This window comes from Rhamphochromis longiceps, linkage group LG9 (assembly GCF_057381845.1).
Source record: "Rhamphochromis longiceps isolate RC_006_pf linkage group LG9, R_longiceps_female_GT1.1, whole genome shotgun sequence".
Lineage (NCBI taxonomy): Eukaryota > Metazoa > Chordata > Actinopteri > Cichliformes > Cichlidae > Rhamphochromis > Rhamphochromis longiceps.
The window spans coordinates 33,792,449-33,812,060 of record NC_140565.1 but is presented as its reverse complement, the minus strand read 5'-3'; the positions used below and the strand labels follow the sequence as shown (position 1 = coordinate 33,812,060).

The window sequence follows — 19,612 nt, the reverse complement described above, 5'->3', positions numbered from 1 at the left end:
TTTGTCAGGTGATTCATGAAGTTTGGTTACTATTAGCAAATTGCGTTTGTGTGCTGAGAGACACTTTCAAAGATATCTACACTGTACAAATAACCACGCAGTCAAAATGTCCGTCACATAAATGTCAACAACATACATGTGACAATTACAAAGAGACTCCTGATGTCAGCAAGACATTTGTTCGGCAACCTCACACACGGCCTCGCACGACAGGTTGAGGTTAGGTCTCAGAGTGATTTCACTCATAACCTTTGGTGATGACCAACTCCTGTTTCCACACCTTGGCTCCTGCGATAATGCACATGATTAATTGTGGGTCAACGACCTCCTTCAGGAACAACCCTCACCAGGACTCTTTACCAAATTGTTTTAAGACTGAAAAAGCCTCTTAAGAAGTGAAACATCTTTACAAAACTTCATGAAGTCCAGTTACTTTCCCCCCCAAAGCTGCTGAGAGTTGCCTTGAACTTGGTTGCCTGACCAAGTTTTTTCCATCAAGCTTCTGGAGCTTCTTGATTTTTCTTGATCAAAGTTCAGAGATATCAATACTAAACAAATACCCCAGCTGTGTAAAGGGGATGTAGCTCAGTGGTAGAGCGCGTGCTTCGCATGTATGATGTCCTGGGTTCAATCCCCAGCATCTCCAGGTTTTATACCATCAAATTCCAATATATTGAACCTTTGTAAAGCTGCCATCAGTTTGCTCCTGCAAGCTTTGAAAACAGATGCTTTTCCACACACACACACACACACACACACACCTGTTGAGTTCCCAGCCCTGCACACTAACAGAAACAAACATCAGCTCAACTCAAACACACTCTCACAGCACCTCTTTCGTCCCTTCTTTGAGTGACCAATGACAGCTACATGCACACGCCCATGCTCAGCCTCAGATGTTGAATATTTTATCAAAATGGTCACATGGTTTCAGCTCTGAATGATTAAACACGGCCATCTCCTCTCGTCACATATCCACCAGCTCTGCGTTGGACGGAGGAATCTGCCTCAGGAGGGAAACTGAACAGCAAGTGAGTGTGTTGCCTGTGTGCTCTGGTGTGCACGTTCAGACTGCGTGATTTGTGTTTTTATCAGTTTTTAAGCCTCAGACTGTCTCTTTGCTCTTTTGAACCTAGGCTGTTTTTGTAGGGCTGATTTCAGTTTAGGTGTTGACTGAACTTGTATGTTTGAGTATGAAGCTCTAAAACAGATGAGAGCTTTGGACGTGTAGGTGTAGAAGTTCGCCTGTGCGTGATTAAGTTTTAGACTCCACGTCCGAACCTTTCCATCATGAAACAGGATCCTCCTTGGACATCATTAAAGTTTCAGAGAGGGACTCTCGCTCTAGTGAGTGAGGAGAACTGCTGATGGTATCCCAGCTTCATTAGCATGGAACGATTTTAAAACACACCAGCAGGACCAGAGGCTTCAAAGTTTCAAATGGCTGTGAATGTTTCTTTTGGAAAGCTTGAATACAGAAATGATTAGACACTAAGTGACTACTATGATACTCAAAGTAAGAGATTTAAAGTAACTGCTAAGAGATTCGAAACAACAACAACAAATACCATCCGAGGAACTTCCTAACCACAAAGAGACTCCACGCAATCACAAAAACAAACAAATGACCAGAAATGCACTCAGAATCACTGCACAGAGACTTGTTTAAACTACTTTCGTCTACCCCCTTGTCATAACAGGGCACTGTAGTGGCTAACTCTGTGTCTTTGTTTTGGCAGAGTTTATATGCAGATGCCCTTCCTTATGTTACCCTACAGGGGGTAGAATCAAACAAGCAATCTTTTGCTTCGTCAAATGACCACAGATAGACTAAAAAATGACTCAAAGAATCAAAAAAGATTCAAACTGCTGTCAACAGACTTAAATGATCGTAAAGAGCCTCAAAGAAAACTGAAATGAACACAATCAAGAGATCCAGTCATGTTATCTATCAAACCCTCCACTGTAATCCATGAAGTGCTGCAGTCTGTTCCTTTTCTTTTCACAGAGTTTCTGCGCCCTCTTTAGACTTCTGTTTCATGGAGACTGATGATGATGTGAAAGTATGAGACAGTGACAGGAGGAAGCTGGAAGGAGTGCACAACTCACCAACATTAACAGGTATTAACCAGGGTTAGCGATGGCGGCGTGGCTGGGTCGGGTATCACTGGGGGATGCCTGGTACAACATGTACTCTCGCTTGCTGAGGACCAAACCTGTGGGCTCCATGGCCCACAGCTCAGACGACCTCACCGAGCTCGCGGAGGGGTCGGCGGTCGGGCTGGCCAAAGTCCTCACCACTGTGGACCTGGTCTCCCTCGGTGTGGGAAGCTGTGTTGGCACAGGGATGTATGTCGTTGCGGGGCTGGTTGCTAACGCGATGGCTGGGCCTGGGGTCATTCTGTCCTTCATAATTGCAGCGGTGGCGTCCATACTGTCAGGTAAGCAAAAGTCTTTAAGCATTCTAACCAACCAAACAAAAGATTTAGAACAATCTGGCCACATGTGTGTCTTTTGCGTGAAGGTGTGTGCTACGCAGAGTTCGGTGTGCGGGTCCCCAAAACGACCGGTTCGGCGTACACCTACAGTTATGTGACTGTTGGAGAATTTGTGGCGTTCTTCATTGGCTGGAACCTGATCCTGGAGTACCTGATCGGCACAGCGGCAGGGGCTTCAGCTCTCAGCAACATGTTCGACTCGCTGGCCAATCACAGCATCAGTGACTTCATGATAACACACCTGGGCACGGTCAGAGGCCTCGGTCAGTGCCTCCAAAACTGCTTTTGTGATTTGTTTATCATTTACAGTTTATTTACTTATCTGTTAGAGAGGATAAACAGTTATGTCAAAGAAGATTTACCTCTAAGCTCATTTATGTTATGTTGAATAATAAAAACAATAGTTAATACCTGATGCTTAAACTCTTTGTCCTTCTGTCTCAGGTAAAGGCGAGGACACGTATCTTGACGTTCTGGCTTTGTTCATTGCCCTGGTGGTCACTGCTGTAATCGCTCTTGGAGTGCGTAACACTGTGGGCTTCAACAATGTCCTGAATGTGGTCAACCTGGTGGTCTGGGTCTTCATGATTATCGCCGGACTCTTCTTCATCTCTAGCAGCAACTGGGAGGGTGGCAAGTTCCTCCCGTATGGCTGGTCGGGGGTGAGAAACTGTTTTGCTAAAGGGGCTCTATCAACTAATTTCCAGCTTCCAATCAAGAGGTTACATTCTTTTTTGGAAGATGGGTGCCTTTCTCTGAATGTGCTTCTGTACCTGTCAAAATGGAGTTCTTTCTCCCCAGTGTCACCAATTGCTTGGTCACAGGAAACTGTATGATTGCTGGGATTCCCTGTCAAATATTCTTTCCTATATAAAGCATCTTGAGATGACTGTGTTGTGAATTCAGGCAAATTTAAATTGAATTTTATAAATAGATTGAAAAGTGAAAGTTAAAGAGTCAACTTTTGTGCAATTACAAAGGCTTAAAGTCATCTTGCATGAGTTAGCTTAGCGTTAGCTTTACCGACTGAGCAAATATCTGTTGATCTGAGGTCTGAGGCATTTTTAAACTGCTCAGATCTAAAGTTTGGGTTTAGAGATCACCTAGTCAGAAAAGCAAAAGCATCAAAGCAAACAAACGAGCAGTTCAAGACTTTACATTTTGATCAGTTGTAAAGGGGACATGCACTTCCCAAAAAGCTAACCCACAGACGCTATAACATCAGAAAGATAAAAGAAAGGAAAAAAACCGTCAGAAGCCTGAACTGACTAGAATTTTTTGTGAATGCATTGACTTCATTATTTTAAACAATTATCCATGTTTAACATGGGAATCTAGCATTAGAACAGCATAATCTTTATATTACAGAGACCAAACAAAAGCAGAATAGGTGCACTTTTTTAAGATGTAAACTGTGAGATCTGTTAGTAACCCGTTCTTTCTGTTCAGGTGATGCAAGGTGCAGCGACCTGTTTTTACGCCTTCATTGGCTTCGACATCATTGCAACGACAGGAGAGGAGGCCAAAAACCCCAACACCTCCATCCCTTACGCCATCACTGTCTCGCTGGTCACCTGCCTCACTGCCTATGTGTCGGTCTGTACAGAGTCCAGCATGTTTGTTTTTAACTCAGCCAAATTAATTTCCCCATCAGATTATTTCTTCTGCCTTTTTAGTCCTGATATGTTCAAGCCTGATGTCAGTTGTGAGAAAACTACACAGTGTAATGCAGCACATATGCGCTTGGAGAAGCTCTGATGGGGATGTAGCTCAGTGGTAGAGCGTGTGCTTCGCATGTATGAGGTCCTGGGTTCAATCCCCAGCATCTCCAGTTTTTACCTCTGTCTCTAGGCAATCAAGCTTCTGGACTTGACTACAGCAGACATGTGTCAAGGCTTTATGGCACCAAATGTGTGAGAAGTCCTGAATCTTTGGGTGCTTCATCATCAAAAAACTATTAGGATAACTAAGATACAAATAAATACTAAATCATAGAGGGCCCTTAAATTACTACAAACCAAAACCTTCTGATGAGGCATAAAAATGTGTGAAACAGATGAAGTCTGTTTTCCCAACAAGGGGATGTAGCTCAGTGGTAGAGCGTGTGCTTCGCATGTATGAGGTCCTGGGTTCAATCCCCAGCATCTCCAGATTTTATGCCATCAAGCTTTTGAGCTCTCACGTCTTGCACATGCATAGGGAAGTTTTTCATTTCCTTAAGGTCAGTCTATAATTTGCTTTTGTGAGGTGAGCTCTAATGATCACAAATACACTTAATATAGGTAGAAGAGATTAGGACAACAAAATAAGACTCAAAACACAGAGACGTAAGTGGCCACAAAGAGGCTCAAAATCACTACAAGATGCATATCAGAACTATAAGACAGTCAAACATCAGTAAATAAATAAGTCCCAAATGTTTCGGTGGTTAGGAAATATAAGGTAACTAAAAAAAAAACCCCAATATACTTAGAAAATGATCTTGATGCATGCGCAAAAATCCAGGTAAAGAAATCCAGAAAGTGTATTCTGTTCATCTGGACGTTGAGTTTTCAGCGGGAGAAACATTTCATCCAAGTGACTTCTTCAGTCTCTGCTGACTGCAGATTTCCCCAACTTATAAACAGCATAATGACCAAAACTAGCACCACTGACTAACAATGGGGCCTGAGGTCAGTTTCATTAACATTAAAATGCAAATTATCATGACCACTGATGAATGGCCATGAGTACCATCCAGAGAGAGCTGGGGAATGGCTCAGTCACAGCATTGTAAGATGGTGAAAAAAGTGTCCTAAGAACCCCTCCTTGATTCAGACATTCAAAATGTCCACGAGATAAAATGGTCAAAAATACACTTAATATGACTACAAGCGACTTATGACAACAAAGAGACTCAAAGAACAAAACAAAACGCAGAGACACAAGTGGCCACAAAGAGACTCAGATGTGCATTAGATAACCACCGAAAACCTACCAGACCAGAGCTTCTGATGGGCTATAAAATTGTTAGCAACACATCCACAGGGGGATGTAGCTCAGCGGTAGAGCGTGTGCTTCGCATGTATGAGGTCCTGGGTTCAATCCCCAGCATCTCCAGAGTTTTTCTCGATGTCCAGGCCATCAAGCTTACATTGATTCGGTTAATGAAAAGAACCAGCCTTTTGGGATTTTCCTCATCATCCCAGAAGGTTGATCATAGGTCAGTCTATACATCGCATGCATCAAGACGACCACATAAAGATTCCAAATCACCACAAAACCTTCAAATAACCACTGACATCCTCAAAAGAGTGACTTCTATCTTTTGGATGTAGAAATTATGTTTTGGGTGGCCTCAGTCGGTGACATGATACGGTGAGGCAATGTTTCAGGGGTGAGGTTGTTCTTAGTGAAAAGTTGAGTGGAGAATCTGATTAAGGCTACGTCCACACTAATGCGTTTTTGTTTGAAAGCGCATCGTTTTCTCTCCGTTTGGCCTCCCGCCCACACCGAGAGAAAACGCTCTCGAAAACGCATACATGTGAAAAAGGTGCTTTTGCGTCACAGTGTGGACAGGACTTTTTGAAAAAAATGACACATTTTAGTAATGTGATGCAGTCATGTGACCAATTAAACAAAGATAGCGGAGGGCATTATGCAGCAGTTGTTTTGTTTGACAGCCCTATCAAAGATTCATATCAGTCTGTAGATGCTCCAGATTGCTTTTCTTCAAATTCTTTCATTCTCACTCGCTTTTGCATCTTTGTACATTTGTGTTACTCGCAGCAACAACTCCACCTCATTGTTAGTCCATTTAAAAAAACTCGGTGCTTTTCCTCGACATTCTGCCGCGACGTTTCAAAGAGCTGGAAAGTAAATACACGGCACACAGAAATGAGGCAGGCCGAATGTTCTTGCGTTTCATGTGTGCGCAGTACTGGAACGTGAGCGTTTTCATCCGTTTCAATGTGGACGCACAACTCTGTGAAAACGACTGAAAACGATAGTGTGGACGCGGAGCGCTTTCAGACGAAAACGCCGTTTTCAAATCTATCCGGGCTAGTGTGGACGTAGCCTAAGTCCTTGAAAAAGTGGTTTCACCCTAAACCTCTGATGATGACCCACGCCTTTTCCACACCTTGGCTCATGTGATGAGGCACATGATTAATAGTGGGTCAACGACCTCCTTAAGGGACAATCTCACTAGGGTTTAAATACCCAGGACTCTTCACCATTTTGTTTTAGAACTGAGAAAGCTTCTTGGATGAGAAGTGACGCATCTTTACAAAACTTCATGAAGTACAGTGGTTTTATTTTCCCCCCAGCTCCTTATACTAAAATGATCTAGATGACTGACCTATGACCTACACTGATAGTGTCATGTAGCAACACTTAGGAAACACACACTTAAGGGGATGTAGCTCAGTGGTAGAGCGCAAGCTTTGCATTTGTGATGTCCTGGGTTCAATCCCCACCATGACCGCTTTTATACCATCAAGCTTCTGAACTTCAACGTATTGATGCGTTCTCAATCATCCAGGTAAGTAAATCTCCGAAAGATGACTCTGTTCATCTGGACGTAATGTTTTCAGTGGGACAAACGTTTTGTCACTCATCCAAGTGACCAGCCCACCGAAGGAACAATGGGCTGGGAGGTCATGGGTTTCAGTCATTATGCAAATTGTAAAAAAAGTACTGCTGGTATTTACAATAAGAGTGCAATGACAAGACTCAGAGATCTGACCCCGTGGCATGTGTATTTCCATGAGTTTGTATTTGTGAAATGATTCGATTGCAAATGTTCCAAATGTCACAGACACTGTTGAGAGCGTTGGTGCAGTGACTCTAACAGCCACATCTCCTGATGTAAGACAGTATCAGCCAGTTGAAAGATATACTGTAAGAATATCTGCATCACATGTGACCTCTTAATCACCTTTATCTAAGTGTTCATTCCTGATAAAACGGTGATTGTAATAATAGATATATGATAATAGAGTCTCTCACACCTCTGCATTTTTTTATTTCACAGGTGAGTGTGATCCTAACTCTCATGGTTCCCTATAACCTGATCGACGTCTCGGCTCCTCTCATGGAGATGTTTGCTGTGCATGGCTTCATGTGGGGGAAGTACACTGTGGCTGTGGGCTCTATAGCTGGACTCACCGTCTCTCTGCTTGGCTCCCTGTTTCCGATGCCCAGGGTCATCTATGCTATGGCACGGGACGGACTGCTGTTCAGGTGAGGAGGTACATGAAAACACACAGCCAGCTTAAGGAGTTTTAATAAGAAATGTTTCTGTGTCTGTGTTTTAAGGTTTCTGTCTCATGTGACTGCACTCACACACACTCCCACGGTGGCGTGTGTGGTGTCGGGGAGCCTGGCGGCCGTCCTCGCTCTGCTGGTGAGCCTCAGGGACCTGATTGAGATGATGTCCATTGGCACCCTGCTGGCTTACACTCTGGTCAGCGTGTGCGTGCTGCTACTTCGCTATCAGCCTGACGAACAGACCGACACACATCAGTTTGAGTCTGAAGTTCAGGACATGGACGGCCTGAAGCACGAAGATGCCAAAGACGATCAGATCTTGAGCGAGAATGACGGGTCATCTTCTTACCACACCGGCAGGACGGAGGGGGAGGGAGATGACTCTGATTTTCATACAGGCCACCCCTCACTGCTGAAAAGGCTTCTGGGAGGTCATTACTACACCCTGCGGCTGCGTTTGGGAATGCCTGATGCGTCAGTTCGACCAACCCCAGCCACCGGCCGCATAGTGACCAGATGCACTCTCTCCCTCTTCTTCATGTCCTTCCTCCTCTGGTCTACCATCATATTTGGGGTTGAGCAGGGCACAGGTGCTGGGGCAGTGATTTCTGGACTGATGGCAACAATGATGGCAGGGTCATTAGCAAAGCTTTTGATTATGATCATACAGCAACCAGAGAGCACCAGGAGCCTGCCCTACATGGCACCATGTGTCCCCTTTGTCCCTGCAGCAGCCATATTGGTCAACAGTTACCTCATGCTTAAACTGTCTCCACTCACCTGGGCAAGGTTCACCATCTGGTGCCTCATAGGTGAGCTGAAACAATCTTGATAATAGAGTGTTGTAGATTTGAAATGGAGCATTAATCAGTAATTCAATGACAATCAGTTTATTTAAATATCGAGTTATATATTAAAAGGAGAAAACACCAGTTCTGCAGTTGCCTGCTCGGTCAGATAGGTGATAAAGCAGTCGTTTTGTTATCTGGTTGCTTGGTTGGCTGGTTAGTTGCATGACCTGTTGACTGATAGGTAAGTTGTTTGGTTGGCTGCTTGACTACTTGCTTGGTTTATTCGTTGCTTGGTTGGCTAGCTTTTTGATTCGCTGGTTGGGTACTTTGGTTGCTCTGATGCTTGGTACAAACGTTTTTAAGATGCAATAAGCCCGACAAAGGAGAGAGAAAATGCTTTACATGTGAGGTATCCAGGATTTTGTAAGAGCTTTGTAATTCTCTTCATATGGAATTCATAAAGGTTGACAATCCTACACAAACTGATCTCTGTACCTACTGACCCACCCTCTACTGCATATCCATCCTCAGGTCTGTTGATCTACATTTGTTATGGAGTGTGGCACAGCACGCTGGAGCTGAATGCTCGGGAGCAGCAGGCACATGCCAGTTCCTACCAGCGCTATGACGACCACTTGGATGACACCGTCTCCCCCGGTGACGACCTTTACACCCAGGAGCAGGACGAGAGACCGTATCAGGGGTGGTCTGCACCCGAGGAGAGAGGATACCACTACCAGCAGGGAAATCAACACGAGATCCAATACGAGGACCAAGAGAGCGGAGAGCAGGAGCAGAGCCAGTATGAAGATAATGGGGACCAGTGTGGATACCAGTCTGGAGCAGGAGGCCAGTATATGGAGACAGGCAGTAGGTCCAAGGGAAGGACCAATTATGGGTTTAATGATGAAGAGGAGAACTGAGTAATATGAAAGAGTGAATAAAACGTACGTATGAGGCAATATTTTAATGTTTGTGGAAGCTTTTATGAAAACTGGGATCAGATATCAGCAGAGGAAGGAGGGCACTGAGAGAAGCCAACAGCAGATGCAGAAGCTTCAAAACAGTCTAACCTGTTTGGGTCGAAAGCAACTGGACTTCTTTACTCCAGCTTCTGCAACCTTTTGGACGAGAAGTGAAATGTGTTTGAGAACTTAAAAGAAGTCCAGCTGCCTTTGAAGATCTACCTGTATGAGCACGAATGTACACAAACACCCACCTGCCTCTGACAACCTGACAGTGACAGCAACCGTTAATGAAACAAGTTGGACTTGTGTGAGAAGAAGTGTTGTTACAAAACAAACCTGCCTTAATCTTACTTTATTCTTTTTCTATTCTTTAAATAAATAAAATGGTAAATGGCCTGTATTTATATAGCGCTTTACTAGTCCCTAAGGACCCCAAAGCGCTTTACACATCCAGTCATCCACCCATTCACACACTGGTGATGGCAGCTACTAAAGTAGTGCTCAGCCGAGGTTCAAAAGAATCCAGACTGTGTAGACGCCCATCTGTTGTTTAAATCAAGACGAACTGAGCATGCTTGAGTGAGATGCTTATCTTTTTAAAGTTAATTTCCTGTTATTTTTAACAGGCACAAGCACCGATACTATATAAAGCATTTTTATTAGTACTACTCATGTGCTGCATGTCTTCAGGCTAACGTTTTAGACACCAAAAGGCTTATGACCTTAAGATCAGGACCTTTCCATAGTGACTAATCCCAACCATACCCAAACATGTTAATGACTAACCTCGTGTGATGATGGATCATCTTAGATGTTCTCTTAACTGAAGTTTGGTCTTTTTTTAGCATCTTCTTCGAGCTGTATGAAGGCATTTTCTCTGCCAATCAGGCCAACATGAACTTTTACTGAGAACAGTTTAACCCTTATTGTCCATCTTCCCAGTGCTGATGTGTTTATATTAACCTAACCATAGCTTTGTAGACAGCCACCAGTTAGTACATCATCATGTCTCAATTAGTCCCAAAGAAGTTGGACTAATTACCATACAGCATTTGCTCTGAACCAAGCTCATATTAAATGTTTATACTTTTTGTGCCTAAAGGTCACTCAGGCCACTTGCACGTGGTTCTTTGCAGACTCAGTATCACTGCTTCCTTTTGCACATTCAGGTCTTCGTTGTCTTCTTTTCTGCTTCCCATAGCCGTTCACACAAGTCTGTTCAGAGACAGTGAACAGCACACGCTGGTTTAGCTTTTCCTCTGGTTTTGTTTGAGTTCTTTGTTTACGCTCTTTAATTGTTTTGGGGTGAATGGTGTTATTCAGTGTCTGTTGTGGAAAGTGCAGAAATAAAGAGAATTTGAAGCAGCAGTTTGTCTAATCGGGGTTTTATTGCGGCTTCTCTCACAGATAGAAGACGCTGAAGTGTTATCATTCCAAATTTAAAGGAGCTGTGTGAGCCGTCAATGGCAACTGCGGTAATTATTGTGTTCCTAGCATCAGCCAAAGGCTAGGATAAGTAGAGGTGAGTGGATCAATCCAAATATCCATAGTGTTAAGTGGTCATTGAAATGTGTTCAGAATTTGCAAATTAACAGTGAGTCATATAAACCTCTCTGCCCCACATAAGCTGCCTTTATAGGTCAATAGTATCAGTACTGGCTCTGTATTTACTTGGTATCGGATCAATACCAAACTTTACAGTATCACACAGCACTAGTGACGAGACAAAGCCTGTCGTGCTCTGATGTACGTAGTTTGCGGTTAATCTGTGCTAGCTTTGCCTCATTTTAGCCAGAAGAGGCTAAACTCTGATGATCTGATACCTACTGTAGAAGAAGACAAACAAAAAATCGTATTTGAAATGGATTCATATCAAATGGAAAACATACAGAAATAATATTCAGTAAAACATAATTTTAAGAAAGCATGAATCTTAATTTAAATGTGTATGGGTGTTTTCAGAGAGCCCAAGAGATTTTAAAGCCTTTTTTCTAAACACAGACAAGAATTTAACCATGTGGGTATGCAGATGATTTATTTTGATTATGCTGTTAACATAAAAGTAAAAAGAAATGATAAAAAAAGTGACAGCCGACTGTGGGGGATTAAATATGAGCTGCAATTTAAAAGTATCATAAACACTAAAGCGACCATGAAAACAACAGTTTGCTATTTATAATGTGAAAACAAAGAGCCGCTGACAACGATTAACTTAGATGGTCACAGCCGGTCAAACAGGGGGACTGTCCTTCCTGACTGAGTAGCTGAAGATGTGAAATATGTATTTATACATGTACAGCAAATGAAATTACAAACAGCTGCAAGCTTTCTGCTAGGCTTCACCTCGGCTCATGGGAGTCCCTGAACTGGACGTCCGAACCATGTTCGTGTGGTTAATTCTACTGACAGACCAATCACAGTCATGACCTCGGGGGCTGGTCATGTGATTGGTTTAGAAACAGTATATTTGAGTTTGTTTAGTTTTTTCCTGTAATGCCAGAGTTTGAAGTTGAGATTGTTTTGTGTAAATTGGATTTGTGTATTCCTGTTTTGACTGATTGTTCTTTCTTCCATCGTGTTACTTTGTATCATTCAGTGAGAGCTTTGTTGTCTCAGTTTTTTTATTTCCTTTTGTACTTTGTGCCTTGGTTTGAGTTTTACTTTCCCACCTTTTGAATATGTCTTGATTGCTTTAACCTGTGTCGTGTTTACCAGCTTTTCTCAGTCTCCAGTTAGACCTCAGTGTGGGTCTGCCCTGAGTGTTTGTCTTACATTGTTGTGTTTTGATGCTACTTGTTTTGCTCGTCTTCCTGGCTTTCTATCCCGTTCTTGTTTTTTCATTCAGTATAATAAAACTTTGTCTTTTTTTTTTGTTGCTATTCTGAGATATTTTTGGGACATACACAGATTCTCCAGACTTCCCTAGATTGAGGCCAAAAGATTTTCTGAATGTGAGCTTATTATTAATCCCTCCATTTCCTGCTAACATTCATTTTCATGGTGGATTTTAGTTTGAAGCAGTAAACAGATAATGGCATGTCTCATCGATGGTGAATATGACTTTAAACTCAAAGAAAACTTGGTTAAAAATAGAGCGCCTGGTTCCTTCACACCCGGGCGCTCTTGGCGTGGTTGGCGGGGGGGTCGAGGAGCGTGGCCGTCCCCCTGTTCCCAGAGTAGTAGAAGCTGTCGTCCCTACTCGGGGTCCCGGGGTCGATGCCCTGGCAGCACAAGATGATGATGCCACCTAGGAGGCAGAGGGCGGAGCCGACCCAGCCGGAGTACAGAGAGAAGCCGAATGACATCAGATCTTCCTCTTTATTAGCGCCGATGGGGAACCAGATGGTAGATATGATGCTGCACACAGCTGGGTTTCAGACATATTTAAACACAAAAGGTGAAAAACAGGGAAAAGAAGAGGTTATAATTTTGTGCTCGGTGCCTCCATCTGTCTGGCTGTCATCCCTGAGTTTGTGGACAGGAACTACCTGTCTTATCTCACAGGAAGCAAAACAGCCTGACAGATCCTGACCCATCATCCTCCTTCCTGCAACAGCTGGGAATGACTCGGGGAAGACCAGCGCTCTATACAACATGCCACATTCACCCACTCTAAACTGAATGCTGTCTAACCAAATTCATACTGCGACAGATGCGTCGGAGAGTAACTTAGGGTTAGTATCTTGCCCAAGGATACTTGCCATGCAGACTGGAGGAGGCAGGGATTGAACCTCCGACCTCCCGATCAGTAGGTGACCAGCGCTACGTCCTGAGCTACAGCCACACGAAGTTCACTGCAGTAAGAGAAAGTCTCTTAAAACGAGAAACTGCCCTCAGAAATCAAATCTGTCCTCTGAAACTGTCCCAAAAAGGTTATTTGAGCACACAAATACAGTGGGGCAAAAAAGTATTTAGTCAGCCACCGATTGTGCAAGTTCCCCCACTTAAAATGATGACAGAGGTCAGTAATTTGCACCAGAGGTACACTTCAACTGTGAGAGACAGAATGTGAAAAAAAAAAAATCCATGAATTCACATGGTAGGATTTGTAAAGAATTTATTCGTAAATCAGGGTGGAAAATAAGTATTTGGTCACCTCAAACAAGGAAAATCTCTGGCTCTCACAGACCTGTAACGTCTTCTGTAAGAAGCTTTTCTGTCCCCCACTCGTTACCTGTATGAATGGCACCTGTTTGAACTCATCATCTGTATAAAAGACACCTGTCCACAGCCTCAAACAGTCAGACTCCAAACTCCGCCATGGCCAAGACCAAAGAGCTTTCGAAGGACACCAGGAAAAGTATTGTAGACCTGCACCAGACTGGGAAGAGTGAATCTACAATAGGCAAGCAGCTTGGTGTGAAAAAATCAACTGTGGGAGCAATCATCAGAAAATGGAAGACATACAAGACCACTGATAATCTCCCTCGATCTGGGGCTCCACGCAAGATCTCATCCCGTGGGGTCAAAATGATCATGAGAACGGTGAGCAAAGATCCCAGAACCACACGGGGGGACCTGGTGAATGACCTGCAGAGAGCTGGGACCAAAGTAACAAAGGTCACCATCAGTAACACACTACAATGGCAGGGAATCAAATCCCGCAGTGCCAGACGTGTTCCGCTGCTGAAGCCAGTGCATGTCCAGGCCCGTCTGAAGTTTGCCAGAGAGCACATGGATGATACAGCAGAGGATTGGGAGAATGTCATGTGGTCAGATGAAACCAAAGTAGAACTTTTTGGTATAAACTCAACTCGTCGTGTTTGGAGGAAGAAGAATACTGAGTTGCATCCCAAGAACACCATACCTACTGTGAAGCATGGGGGTGGAAACATCATGCTATGGGGCTGTTTTTCTGCCAAGGGGACAGGACGACTGATCCGTGTTAAGGACAGAATGAATGGGGCCATGTATCGTGAGATTTTGAGCCAAAACCTCCTTCCATCAGTGAGAACTTTGAAGATGAAACGAGGCTGGGTCTTCCAACATGACAATGATCCAAAATACACCGCCCGGGCAACAAAGGAGTGGCTCCGTAAGAAGCATTTGAAAGTCCTGGAGTGGCCTAGCCAGTCTCCAGACCTCAACCCCATAGAAAATCTGTGGCGGGAGTTGAAAGTCCGTGTTGCTCGGCGACAGCCCCAAAACATCACTGCTCTCGAGAAGATCTGCATGGAGGAATGGGCCAAAATACCAGCTACTGTGTGTGCAAACCTGGTAAAGACCTATAGTAAACGTTTGACCTCTGTTATTGCCAACAAAGGTTATGTTACAAAGTATTGAGTTGTATTTTTGTTATTGACCAAATACTTATTTTCCACCCTGATTTACCAATAAATTCTTTACAAATCCTACCATGTGGATTCATGGATTTTTTTTTTCACATTCTGTCTCTCACAGTTGAAGTGTAGCTCTGGTGCAAATTACTGACCTCTGTCATCATTTTAGGTGGGGGAACTTGCACAATCGGTGGCTGACTAAATACTTTTTTGCCCCGCTGTACATCCCTCTAAAATTAAAACTACAAAATATGTAACACATGTCCTCAACAAACTGCACACTCAGTACTGTGTACTCACAGTGTGCTGACCTCTACACTCTTATCTGAAATCAAAAACATAACAAATCAAATCTGCAGTCTGTCAAATCAAACTCATTCCTCAGATTTATCAATGGCACTGCTATTAAAGCAACATTTCATTAATAAGAGCTGGTTGAATTCTTTGAATACCAAAGAGAGCACCTTCATTGGGTCCTTTACTACCTCCTTATTCTGGATTTTGGTTCTCATCTATCCAGCTTTTATAAAACAAAATGGTCAGAACACATGAAACAAAGTGTCTGAGATTTGCATTTTTCAGTCATCAGCCACTCCTTTAAGTAATCAGATTCTCTGACAGTCTTTTCCCTGAATCTCCTCCACACGTTCCTTCATGATGTCAAGGAAAAGTGACGAGGAAAAGATCTTTTGGACTAATAAACTGCAAACACTGAAAGTCAGTGTAAGTGAAATTTCTCTTTACTTCACTGACAAAAGCTAAAACATTAAACTCAACTAGTGTTTTTGGTAAGTGTTAGTAAAGTAGTAGTTATAATCAAACTGATATAAACACAACTGTGTGTGCGTGTGTGTGTGTGTGTGTGTGTGTGTGTGTGTGTGTGTGTGTGTGTGTGTGTGTGTGTGTGTGTGTGTGTGTGTGCGTGTGTGTGTGTGCGGCCTCCTCACCCATAAAGATGAAGAGGACGCCTCCCACTCGGGCGCGGCGCTTCTTCACAGCTGAGGTGTCGTTCTGCAGCCGCACGCAGGCCATGGACATGAGGATCAGGAGCGTGGCGGGGAGACCCAGCAAACAGGCGCAGATCATCAGAGCACGAGCTGTCTGGACGTAGGCTGAGAGGCAGAGAGAGCATCTGTTTGGTTTAACGTTCTCAGCACAGCTCACCTCTGGCACTCAACAAGGCGCTGCTCACATTAGGAATGTGCACACGTGTTGCATGCACCGAAGACAAGAAAAAGATGCAAGAAAAAGCCAGATTACTTTACTCAGAAAGTAATGTCTAATCTTGCTCTGAGTTACAGTCAAACACAGTCTGACGTCACTCTTCATGTCTTCACTGAACACACAGAGAATAAATCCAACGTAATAAAACATTGGTGTTAATGATTTCTCCAAAAGCTCATGAGAGACAAACCCCACTAGGTTTAAAACACCTGGGACTCTCAGGCTTCTGGTTTAGAACTGAAGAGGCTGCTTAAAGCACGCAAAGAAGCCCAGTCATTTTTCTGTCAAGCTGTTAAGATCTACAGAAATCTCAACAACTGTGCAAAAGACCACCAGAAGAAAGCTCAACCTTTGGCAGGCTTCTCTGTGTTGGCTGGGTCTGTTAACTGGAACCACCTGTCAGAGATGACTGGTATCAGCTTTCTTTGTTAATCCAGGCTAAACGATGACTCGCCCAAAGTGCACATCTAGATAAAAATCAGTCAGCGGGGACAAGGAGGAGAAATAGTCTGTGGCCACCACCTGCTAAACCATTCCTATTTCGGGTTTGTTGTCTCTCCACCTGCTGCACTTTACTTTTGCACTAAGTGGGTGAGATGGATGCCCAGTGCTTTATGCTTCCTAACAACATAGATCAAAATCCCCGAAGTTTAACTGACTGTGTTATATTCTGACGGCCGAGTGTCGTCCTATGTTTTTGAGTAGTGAACAAAAGGCTGATAAATTCCTTTAATTATGTTATGCACTGTTTGGTAAACGTGCAGAAGGTTTGTTTGGTAGTAAACAAATTAAAAGCTCAAAAAGTGGAAAAATTGGCTTTTACATTGTTGTTTATAGTTTGATATGAAACGTGTGAAATTAATAGTCAGTATTTATAATACTGAGCACGAGAATAGAACTATACTCCTATAAACAGAGGACTGAGTAAACATTATTGAAATATGATGAACAATGTTTTACACCATAAAGCAGTTTAATTTAAAGAGTTTAAATAACCAGTTATATTTGTTTCTTTAAATAAAGCTTATAAGTTACTATAGTTTCCACAAGTGTTTGTTCTACACTTCCCATCCTTCCTTTCACAATAAAAGTTATTGAGTACGAGCATAAATTGTGTGATTGCTGTATATCAAAGTGGTCTATAGAAGTGTGTCAAAGCAGTTTATGATCGATTATAGCGTCAAAATAAATATAAATATAAAAAATTAAATTCATATTAAAATGATATTTGACTGATGTTCTTATAAAAGGTAAGACTTATTTACAACATCTTCACAATTTAAAAGGAAATTCTGTCTCTCCTCATTAAATAAACTCTGCTATAAAGTAAGTAAGTACCTAAATGTTCTGATGCTCAAACAAAAACAGCAAAGTTTCTCACAAACGCTGTGAAAAACTGTATTTGTTCATTTTTTATTTGTATTCTGATGAACGAGACTGTTCGATAAACATATTGAATAAACTGTAAAAAGAAAAAATCTCGTTACGAATATATTTTGTTGGTGAACAACAATGCCGGTTTAAATACATGTGTCGATAACTTAATGTTAATAACGTGAAATAACCATTAATATTTAACTGTAATAAATTCAACTCTAAATATAAAGCGTAAACTGTTTTGTTGACACGCAGCCACTCTGCTCACTCGCTGCCTCCCGCAGACCCACGCAGCAAACGTGAGCTAAACACACTTGAAAGATCTCGTCACGCACATCATGTATTAGAGCATTTATTGGCGCATCTCACCGGGCAGTGTGAGGATCTGGGTGAGGCCCACGCAGTGGTGAAGGGACGGGGAGATGACGCACTCTGCCCACAGGCCTCGGGAGCTCAGCTCGTCCATGCGGACGCAGGTGGCCTTGGTGTAGTCGCAGGTCCGGACCCAGTCGTTGGTGGCCGTGGCCACGATCACCCCCACCCAGCCCACTCCGCTGGCCGCGGTGCCAAGGAGTTGCCTGCGCATCTGTGACATGGTGAGCACCGTGCGTCTTTAAGCGCCCCAAAAGAGAAAGATAAAGAAATTCAGCCTGTTTTTAAATTCAGAAACGTGGCAGCTTCTTGAGAGCTTTCCTCTTTTTTTAACGTCTGCAGGAGTTTAAAAAGTTTAAAAATGAAAAATTTTATAGGCCAAAGACTCAAAAAGAGCTTAAAAGCGGATAAATGACTGTGTTATTGTCTAATAAGCAACAAAAAACACCGGAAAACAAAAACCACTGGAATAAAGCAAAAACTGATATATATTCAGAAATAACTGCAGACAGTTTTTCTCTGAGTTGGAGCTTTAAACAACGTTTAAAAAGCTTAAAAGTCTAAATTTAAAAGCAGTCCTGTTCCGTCAGTGCGCCTGAAGCTGATCCACGAGAAAAATGCCCAGAATAAGATTTATCACAGGGTGTGGTGGAAACCGTACTCCTCTCCAAAGCCAATGGGAGCACATGTGAGATCCTAACCTAAACCAGATACGGGGAGAAAGGCAGGCTCAGGCAGAAAAACAAGCATCACCTAAAGCCTTCCTGATGAAGCTAAATCAGTTTAGCTCATAAAGTCCAGAGTTGTCCTCATGTGTCACTCACCTGCACCTCTGTTGCCCTCTGCTGGTGGTCCCGCCATCCCATCAGCAGCACTTCTGCCGAAATCTGCTCAGGTCCACTCAGTTTGGGACATCAGCAGAAATGTTCAGTGAATAAGACGTCTTAAAGTACAGCTTAAAGTATATGGAAGTTCTCAGGTGCTTTATTAAAAACATTAAAAATATTAATATTAATATTTCAAATCTAAACAAAAAGTTGTCGTTATTCACACCAGTTGATTAAAAATAAGGATTCACAACTAAATATTAGAAAAAAAACTTTTTTATTATCATTTTAAACCAATCATTTGATGAAGGTGATTTTCAGCCTGGGTTTGCATTTCCTGGATGACAGGACGGTTTCCCAGTAAAGAATGAAATATATAAAATATATAAAATATTAAAGTTTCCAAACCTCAAAATCATTTAAAACCTTAACATCTGACTGAAAACGATTTCTGTGTTTGTTCTGTTCTCAGCCAACGCGGCGCCACCATCCTTCAGTAATGTTGAGGTCTGGACTCTGGGGAGGCCAATCCATGACTGATGGTTCCACTGTGTGTTTTTCTGTCCAATATAATACAGCACTTGATTGATCTCTATTACTATTGTTATTTATTTTATTTTACTTTAAGTTATTACAAATTGAACAGAAAGAAAGACTCTGAGAGAATCTGTTGAATCAGCTGTTAAAAGAAGAAAGAAAACAAACAATAGAACAGAATACAGAGATCAAAGCAACGACCTAGATACGTGTAAGTAACAGTAACTACTGAATACTGAATGCTATTGAGCAGCACACAAGACCGACAGCGCACGATATGCTTCAAGGTAGAAGCCGAGGAAGATATAGTTTGTGTCTGTGATCATCCGTGTGCGTGAACGCGCCTGAGTTCAAAAGGTTTCTCCATGTAACGATCTGCTGGAGGCTGTGGGGAGCCATAGCCCCGCCCCCCAGAGCATGAAGCGCTAAAAGTGCTTCTTGATAGTCGTCTCGTCTCTCAGATGTTGTCCATCTGCTGAGGATAGTTTT

General features: G+C 42.8%; 2 protein-coding genes and 4 non-coding genes across 6 annotated transcripts; 5 read left to right on the top strand and 1 right to left on the bottom strand.

The window, feature by feature from the left end:
• The first annotated feature begins 574 nt into the window (after positions 1-574).
• trnaa-cgc (transfer RNA alanine (anticodon CGC)) lies at positions 575-646 on the top strand. Its single transcript has one exon. It is a non-coding gene; the product is annotated as a tRNA-Ala (tRNA).
• A 123-nt stretch (positions 647-769) lies between these two features.
• LOC146662712 (putative cationic amino acid transporter) lies at positions 770-10,747 on the top strand. The gene is made up of 8 exons (XM_085419315.1): positions 770-1,031; positions 2,009-2,441; positions 2,525-2,761; positions 2,943-3,160; positions 3,948-4,094; positions 7,513-7,721; positions 7,797-8,560; positions 9,071-10,747. The coding sequence occupies exons 2-8, from the start codon at positions 2,141-2,143 to the stop codon at positions 9,460-9,462; spliced, it is 2,268 nt and encodes a 755-aa protein (XP_085275441.1). The 5' UTR covers positions 770-1,031; positions 2,009-2,140; the 3' UTR covers positions 9,463-10,747.
• trnaa-cgc (transfer RNA alanine (anticodon CGC)) lies at positions 4,258-4,329 on the top strand. The gene has a single exon. It is a non-coding gene; the product is annotated as a tRNA-Ala (tRNA).
• On the top strand, positions 4,577-4,648 carry trnaa-cgc (transfer RNA alanine (anticodon CGC)). The gene has a single exon. It is a non-coding gene; the product is annotated as a tRNA-Ala (tRNA).
• On the top strand, positions 5,526-5,597 carry trnaa-cgc (transfer RNA alanine (anticodon CGC)). The gene has a single exon. It is a non-coding gene; the product is annotated as a tRNA-Ala (tRNA).
• Positions 10,748-10,951: 204 nt separating the features above from the next.
• Positions 10,952-18,436, bottom strand: cldn11b (claudin 11b). The gene is made up of 3 exons (XM_085419316.1): positions 17,757-18,436; positions 15,734-15,898; positions 10,952-12,874 (listed from the first exon to the last, which is right to left on the bottom strand). The coding sequence occupies exons 1-3, from the start codon at positions 17,980-17,982 to the stop codon at positions 12,615-12,617; spliced, it is 651 nt and encodes a 216-aa protein (XP_085275442.1). The 5' UTR covers positions 17,983-18,436; the 3' UTR covers positions 10,952-12,614.
• Between the last annotated feature and the right edge of the window lie 1,176 nt (positions 18,437-19,612).